This window comes from Gallus gallus, chromosome 10 (genome assembly GCF_016699485.2).
Source record: "Gallus gallus isolate bGalGal1 chromosome 10, bGalGal1.mat.broiler.GRCg7b, whole genome shotgun sequence".
Taxonomy (NCBI): Eukaryota; Metazoa; Chordata; class Aves; order Galliformes; family Phasianidae; genus Gallus; species Gallus gallus.
The window spans coordinates 5,554,896-5,563,684 of record NC_052541.1 but is presented as its reverse complement, the minus strand read 5'-3'; the positions used below and the strand labels follow the sequence as shown (position 1 = coordinate 5,563,684).

The 8,789-nt window shown below is 41.4% G+C and overlaps 1 protein-coding gene across 38 annotated transcripts in view; it reads right to left on the bottom strand.

The window, feature by feature from the left end:
• The window catches only part of OTUD7A (OTU deubiquitinase 7A), a 168,320-nt gene that overhangs the window by 25,531 nt on the left and 134,000 nt on the right, over positions 1 to 8,789 (bottom strand). For 35 of the 38 annotated variants that reach the window (XM_046899273.1, XM_046899272.1, XM_046899281.1 and 32 more), the window contains 3 exons: positions 7,235 to 7,384; positions 2,141 to 2,255; positions 1,804 to 1,888 (listed from right to left, as the gene is read on the bottom strand). In XM_046899273.1, the coding sequence (XP_046755229.1) occupies positions 1,804 to 1,888; positions 2,141 to 2,255; positions 7,235 to 7,384 (350 nt within the window). Of the gene's footprint in view, positions 1 to 22; positions 1,100 to 1,803; positions 1,889 to 2,140; positions 2,256 to 7,234; positions 7,385 to 8,789 lie in introns of those variants that run through there. The other 3 variants (XM_046899294.1, XM_046899295.1, XM_046899293.1) reach the window with 2 other exon arrangements.

Sequence of the window (8,789 nt, the reverse complement as noted above, 5' to 3'; positions counted from 1 at the left end):
TATGGAAAATTAATTATAATTAGATACAGAAAAAGCAGTTTCACACAGGGACTTGGTGCAAAAAAGAGTAATCTAATATAGACTTTCACATTGACTTTAGAAGTGTATTTTTTAATTTACACGCTGACATTTTATGCTGGTTTCTTTCTTATTTGGCTCTGCTACCTATCTTGCTTGCTCCTGCGGTAGCTTTTGGCTCACTCCAAGCACATTTGCAGAGTAGAGGTCAGTCATTCAGATGATCTGTGAAAATCACTGTCTGAATGATGGACAGATGCAAGTTAGTGCTCTCATCAAGAGAAGTCTGCAGCTCAACCTCCCTGTTCACGTTGGCCAGTGGAGTGGCTGGTCTGCATACAGAAACCAGTCACTGAACTGGAAGCATCCACAATACTTGCAGCCTCTCAGCACGGAGGCAGCCCAGAAGGGAACTGATACGACTGCGATGGAGAATTAGCAAGGTTCTGCTGAAAGCTGTGAGGGGTGTGCAGCATACAAATCTGTCTGTAGTAATATTTCAAACTTCATGATGTCCATAAAACAACTTAGTTAATTTCTTTGTTGTTCAGGCCTCCAGTGCATTTACATCAGAGCTACAACGCACCAGAGCTAAATATCTTGTCTGACATAGTAAATTTAAGCACATAGACCAATAAGGTCTGCTCACTCTTACTGGAAATACAATGTAGATTGATGTAAGAAGTCTGAGTTCCAAGTCACATTTTAGGTAAGGTGATAAAGTATCTTCCTTGACAATGTAGTAACAGAATCCTACGACAATTTCAAATTTGTCTGTAGTCACTTAGTCCTGCAAAACTTAGTTTTGCATCCAGGCATCGCAAAACATCAATCTGCTAAAGATAAATACGAAACATTTAACTAACCATAGCGATATAGAACCACTCTGGAGATGTATATACCTTCACTGAAGAAATGCACACCTGTTTCTTGTCCCTGAGTATTTAAATGTCCTCTTGTCTGGAATCCCTGAAGCAGGGAGAGGTAGCGCGGGTCTCATGTGGTTTCAAGCTCACAGCTTACAGTTACAGGACAATTTTGCCTCTCTTTCTGATGTGGTGGCTACTGCTTTAGGGTGAAACTGTAGAAAAATGGATTTTTTTCCTCTCCTGCAGTTTGTTAAACCCTTTTTCCTTTTGAGTTGTGCTCCTCCTTTCAAATACCATCTGTGCAGGCTGTCTAAATCACCACCATCTTCTCCTAGCAACCTTTTGCCTTCAGACTAACCCCTCAATCTATTCAGTCTAATTTGCAGAGAAATGTGCAGCTGATGAGGTGCCAGCTGGGCACAGTTCTAAGATAGTTTTCCGAAAGAACCAGGCTCCAGTTCAGTGCCAGCCTGTGGCCTTTTGTCAGCCAGTCTACACTGGAGGCTGTCCAGGAGTTCAAATCTATTCTTAAAAAGAGAAAGAGCTGGGGACTGGTGACCTAACAGTGGTATTAGGAGAGCAAGCCAAGGTTTTGAGAAAAAAGTAGTTAGAGAAGGCCTGTTTTATTTTTCTGAACTAAAGGGGCTACTGAAATAGATAAGAGAAAGATAAAGCTAGAAAATACACTTTAGCACAGAATGTAAGTTGCAAAAACATACAAGAAACTGTCTTAAAAACAACACTAGAAATCTACAAGCCTAGTGGCAGTGATGGTGTGCCACAAGTGACTTGTCTCTGCTGCTAGGATACAGGTGGTTCCAGGCAGCTGGCCAGGACATGCAGCCTACCCTACACAACACCATATTGTGCCTCATATCGCTTGTTTGGTTTAGACTGAGGAGGAAGTTTACCTTACCCGTGTTTCAGACGGTATGCGTATCCATGTTACATTCATATAGCTGTGTAGAAGATTAAGCTTTGCCTCAAGAGACAGAATCAAACTAAGGATGAAAACAGAAAGGAACACACAGTCAAAAACACCCTGAGAGAAAAGGCATAACCGGGAGAGACTACACTGCCCAGCACAACAGCAGTCTGATCTGTGACCATCAGCTGGAGACCCATCCACCCTTCTCCCACATAACCGAAAAACATGAACAAAGCTCCTTCTGGTAGCAGCTCTCTCAGTACTTAGATTAGGTATGGCTCAAGACATTTTACTGCTTAATATTGAAGTCACAGGAAGGTCTTACTTGGCCAGTTTGGTGTTGTCATTGTCATCTTTTCCCCACTCCCAGTCTTTCCCAGGATCGACCGCAAAGTGCAAAGGCAGTAGCTTGTGTTCAGAGTCAGTCAGGGGGATCACCGCTGAAGTGGAGATGGAACAAGAATTGGGTGGGGGGCATGGAACAGAGACAAAAGGTTTAGCTGTGAAAAGCAGTTAAAAAAAACACGGGTAAAGAGAAAGGCCAGAAGTTGGCTGTGCCACAGTACTGCCTCATCCATATTTTGATGTTTGTGTGACAGAGAAAAGGAGGAAGAGAGTAACACCCTGCTTGCTACTGGCCAGAGTCACCGGAGGCAGAGAGGAGACCTCAGGGATAACAACGCCATTTTGTACTGCACAATAAATATTTCCTGGAGATAGAACAACTGAAAGCAGTAACACGTTGAAGTATTCCTCTGCATGTCACACACATGCACACATTTGCTAAATATTTTCATTTTCAGGTTCATCAGTGGAAAACAAAGCCATGCTAAGAAATAAAAATAGACTGATAACAGCATTATGTGACAAAGCAAACAGTTGTTACTGGGATTCTGGACTCCAACTGTGAATTAGCATAATTGAGGAGCAAAGATCAACATATTTATGAGCTAAGAGGTCAGTTTCAGACCTATCTTGAGTGTAGGGGAAAGAGCATTACTGCTGTAATAACCCAGCATCACTGTTTTGGCTATTCTGTTCTTGCCCCTCCCTGCCAGAGCTCTCTGCCTTCTGACATATCTTAATGACTCTGCTTTACACTCAGCATGCAGAGATCACACTTTGATTTCACGGAGTGTCCATCATTCATCACCACCAACAAACCAAGAGAAAAGCACTGTCAGCTTTAATTAAAACCAGCAATTTGCTTCCATTTCATTAGAAAACAGACAGAAAGCTGCTGAGGGACTGGGCAGGATCCTCAGCACAGTGCAGGTCACTGCTGTTTCTCTGACAGCCAATCAAGGAATTTAGTTTTCTGTGTCACAGCCCTTAAGGACTTTACCTACGTAGCCATTCCAGCAAAGCCAAGGAGCAAAGAATACAGAGAAATCATCCAGCAACACGGCAGTGAATTACTGCAAGTTTATGGCATTATTGGTTACGTGCTGTTTACAGCATTTCTTGCAGTTCAGAAAATAGGCTATCAAAGAAAGGCACAGCATTTTTGGCTAAATATTACACTTTGCTTAGCAGAATGCAGGAAATATAAACTGCATTTATTTATTAAGTTAGTATTCAATTCAGATAGCTTGACAACTGCAGATAATATGCCTCTTTCTCATCTTATTTGCAGGTCTGAGAATAGCCAAAATGGACTGAATTTCGTGGAAATGTTGCCCCCTGCTGCCTGTAGAAGGTAATTCCTGAAATATTTCCCCCATACTAACAGCAAATACAGTACAGAACAGCAGGAGATTAATCAACTTCAGCTGCTGATTGCCTGTAAAATATCACTATTACCCGGAGAAATACTCTTCAGGTTAGAGTATAAACACTGTGCCTGGCTATAAGAGATGCTTCTTTTAAGAAGTCAGAGCTCTAAAAGCTCTCAGTCTTCTGACAGTTCAAAATCTGGCCATGTACTGCGGTGCCTTTGCCATCCTATGCTGACCCTCACAACTGTGCATCTCCCTTCCACCGTACCGAAGCTGCCAACACCTCTGTGTTGGCACGATACAAGAGCATCTGTGTGCCAATCTATTTCCTGTCACAGCATTTGAAGAACAAGCATGATGCTGTTAGCTGCCAGCAGTCTCTAACAGCAACCAGTTTTGCAGCTGAACGCCAAAGCATTCCCTTCATGCCAGATTTAATGCCAGTCGTTCTCTGCTGCTTCACAGAACTGAAGCTTGTGTATTCAAGACCCCGCAGTAAAACATGTAAAACCAGATCGTACGAAATAAATATTATTATTACATTATGGAGGCATGTCCTACAGGAAGACAACTCCACAATTTCTAATAGACACCTGTAGAACCTGGTAACTTAATTGCATGGAGACATTCCTGTCCTGGCTGCAGCATATCAGGAGCAACCACCAGCAGTGAGACAGTATCCTTAGAAGGCTATCCAGAACCCTTTCCTTCCTTCACTTTTTCCTTATTTTTGCACTAAATTGTAAGAATTTGCTTTGCAGGCTTTAATTTCTCACAGGGCATTTCATATCATTCATCAGTGTAATGTTTAGAAAATGGCTCCTATGTGAAAAGCTTTTTCATAAGAGCTCTTCTACAGATTGAGCTGGAAGGCTGCTGCACTGTCCCAGTGTGTAATGCAAAGGCCAGTGCTATTGCCCAGCACCTCCTCGCAGATCCCTGGAATAGCTTTGTGCTACTGAAGGCTCAGCAAGTTGACTGGATTCATTTTCTCATTGGATATCTGACTTTTAGATCAACTTTTTTTTTTTCCATTTCTGTGTTATGATTCAGTTTCCAGAAACACAAAGGCTGCCACATGCAACAACTTGCAGTGTTGCCCATATCATACAATCTCATTAAAAACAACAAAAAAAAAAACAACCAAAAAACCCTCAGTTCCTCCCAAGAAGAATGACTCAACTGGATGTCAGATTCTTTCATGAAAACGGTTACAATAAAATCTGTCCTTCAACAGTTTTTCCTTGTTTCATCATTTCAATGACAGCTTTCTCCCTGTTGACAACTGCACAGCTGCAGCACGCTCACTGTCCCATAACCGTGGGAAATACCAACATACATCCAAAATCAGATGGAATGCATGCAGTGTTAGGGAACTGAATGCAAGATGTTCAGTTGTCTCTGAACTACTCTCTAGGAAGAAGGACTAAATGAAATTCACTCAGGAGATCACAGAAACCACATGTTCCACATTTACATGTATTCACTGGGGATTTAAAACACCTCTGCAGTCATCAGCAAAAACATGTGGGGGACTCATACCTAATGTTAAGCTCCTCTTCACTGAATTCTTCTAAAGCCACATCACATCTTTAGCAACAACACTTTTCCCTTCGCCACCAAAGGAGCGAAGACAGACATGAGTTCATCTGAGCTCTGCTTGTCTTGATCTGCTTACTATTAGCTTGGAATTTCATCAACGTGGAACTGGAAGCTTAAGTGGACAAGATTTATTCACAGCAGGCTGGAGTCAGAAGTTTGATTTGAGACTGGAAAGCCACACGTGTACCCCTCTTTCTGTGCTAGAGGTGTCAGCACCGCAATCTGTAGATGACAGCTGGATGAATCCATTTTATACCCACACTTACATAAATTTAAATGAGCTTTGTAGCTTAATGGTTTTTTTAAATGTGGAGCTTTGACAATAATGAATAGTCATTTAAAACTACCATCAAAATATACCATTTTTCATATGAAATACTGGAAAAACAAAACGGCTTATGGAAGTGTACCCTATCTTAAAGCAACAATACTGCTCAAGAATCTTAGACTTCCACTACATTAATTATGCTCCAGCACCACAGAAGACACAGAATTAAAGAGCACCATCCTGGCTGTACATACTGCCAAACGGTGATGCAGGGTTACATAACTGATTCTCAGAACAATATGGTAGTAATGAAATCAGGAGCCTGACTGCTTACAGTCTACCTAATTAGGAGCCTATGTTCCTTCAAACATGTATGTAAATCCATCTGGCTGGCTTTCAACAAGACAAGTTTCAACAAGTTTTTTTTTCTTTCACTGGTTTTGTTGTTGCTTTTTTTTTACTGGTCTTACATCAGTTCTTCACTGACAACACCAAGCAGCAATACTAAGTGACCAAGCACTGGGACTAGTAAAGCAACTAATACAGCCAAAATTTTACTGTAGCCTTGTGGACCACAGCACTAGCAATAATCCGGCTATGTAGGATAGAGGGTTAGTGTAGATGGGGAAGAATCAAATATTAACATGCTCTAAATCACTTAAGGTTTACTGTTGACATCTCTATCACTTATTTTGCAAGTAGCTGCACCTAAGTCAGACTTGCAGTATGAAGATATTAACTTTTATAGTTTGACACATATCCACGTAACCAATGACAGGATGCAAGAGAATGACACAAAGCTGAGCAAGGAGAGGTTCAAGCTGGACATCTGGAATGGCTTCTTTGCCATGAGGTGGTCAAACACTGGTACAGACTTACCAGAGAGGTGATCGGTGCCCCATGCCTGTCAGCATTCAAGGGGCATTTGGATAAGGCACTCAGTGATAACCTTTAGCTTTTGATTAGTCCTGAAGAGGTCAGGAAGTTAGGAGATCTCTGAAGACCCCTTCCAGGTGAACTATTCTATTATGTTCTGTGATACAGTGAGGGGTGGATTCTCTATGAGATACTGACTTTCTACTCTAATGAGGGAGAGCACCTGGAGAAAAAATGTTCCAAACAGCAGTCTGGCACATGAGAACTCTCAGCACATCAAGCCCAGTAGCAGCTAGTTACCTACCCTGAATTTGGGTGCTGGGAAACAAGAGAAGGGTAGGACGACGAAGTGCTGTATTACTTCTTACAGAATTCTATTAGGCAAAGAGTTATTCAAATTAAGGGCAGTTACAGCTACCTCCTAGGCTACTTGTGCAGGAATTAATCCACTCCTAACATTCTTGTCAATTTTAATCCTGTATCCAAGAAGATCAAACCTGACACACAAATATATCTGTTCGGACTTGGCTGTCACTATTACAAAGTTAAACAGAAGATAAGGTATAAAGATAAAAACATTTTCACTAAATGTTCTAAAATGGAAAAACAAGTGCATTTAGTGTGCTGGGAGAGGCCTCTCATTACCTGATTCACACTTAGCTTTCTAAATGCTTTACAAATCCTAATTAACACAGTCCTTCAAGAACCCAGAAGCACAGCAGATAACTACAATTATAGCTATTTGTATATGTAAAAAGGCACAGTGATAATGCAAAGATTAGAACTGAATAGTTCTTGGCTCACGGTTTTGTGATTAGACCACTAAGGTTTAGACTGCAAGAAATAAAATTTAGTGGATATTACTTCCTTTCTGATAGACACATATGCTTACTATGAAATCACTTAGTGCACTGTGTTCAATATGTATTCCTGAATTTCTGTGTTTATAGCATACCTTGCTCTCTCTGTTGATCCTTTTGTTCCATGGAAACAAGAGCAGAGAAATGTGCCTGATCATAGGCTAGAACCAGAGGTGAGCAATGGCATCTGTTAGGTAGAACTTCAAGTGGCAAATAAATTCCTCCAAATGGTATAGGTGCAAACGCTGCAATAAAAAATAAGATTATTATTACTTTTTTTCTTTTAATTATGTAAAAAGACACTAATGCTGCTTTTACTGTATGCAACAGTTGTGCTACACTGTTTTCAGAGCTCCAGGAGAAGAGCTCTGAAGTGGAGCAATCAATAGGGGAAACAGTCAAAACAGCAGGTAAAATTTCTTTATAAAAACATCAAGAAATACACTAAGGGCAATAATGAAAACATTCTACCTCTACATATGCTTTCCTTAGTCTGTTTACTAGTAAAGATATAAAAGTATTTTAACAAAATCTTGATGACTGTTACACGTTTAACACATCTGTAAGGACAAAGCTCCAAAAGTATTGCCTCTTATTTTATGACATTGGCCCACGACGTCAGAGGTGGTTGTTGGTGGGATGGCAGCAGAGGGGCAGTCTGACAAAACAGCATCTGACATGGAAGTGCAGATGAAGCAAAGGTGTACAACTGAATTCCTCCACATGGAAAAATCACACCTACTGACAATTCATTGACATTTGCTGAATGTTTCTGGAGCCCAAACAGTGGGCGCGAGCACGGTGAGACAGTGGGTGGTGCATTTCATCCATGATAACAGTGATGTGAAATACAAGCCACGTTCTGGAAGGCCACTGCGCAGCTGTCACACCATGAAACAAAGAGCACTTCAATCAGCTATCAGTGCCAGTCAGTGGATTATGACCAGGGAACTGTGTATGGAGCTTAATATTGGCTTTAATATTGGAAATGATGGTGGCAATGTTGGAATATCACAACAATTGTGTCAGGAGGGTCCCATGAATGCTCACATAGGAACAGAATGAATACCATATGCAGGTTTGTCAGGGCTTGTTAAACCAGTATTAGGCTGGAAGTGACATTTTCCTCGATCTCATCATTACTGGTGGTGAGACATAGTGCCACCATTGTGAGCTGGAGTCAAAACTTGCAGCCCATGGAACAAAGGCATAAGAATTTCTCATTGAAGAAAAGTTCAAAACAGCATTCAGTGGGTAAAGCGATATGCACTCTGTTTTGGGATAGGAAAGGTGTGATCCTTCCACTCTTCCAGGAACACGGACAGTCAACTCTGACTGCTACACTGCAACGGTGACTAAATTGAAGGCTCTAACTTCCACAGTCAAGCCAGAGGAGATGATAACCTTTCTCTTGCAACACAATAACACCAGGCCTCATACCAGTTTGAAGACTTTAGAGTACCTTGTCAGTCTTGGCTGAGCTGTCCTACCACACTCACCATATAGTCTGGATTTGGCACCTTCTGACTTCCAACTGCTCAGGCCGATGAAAGATGGACTGCATGGGGAACATTTTACAAGTAATGACATCATCATGACAGCTGTGAATCAGTGGGTCTTCTCCACTGGTGCAGGTTTTTATGAGTGCAG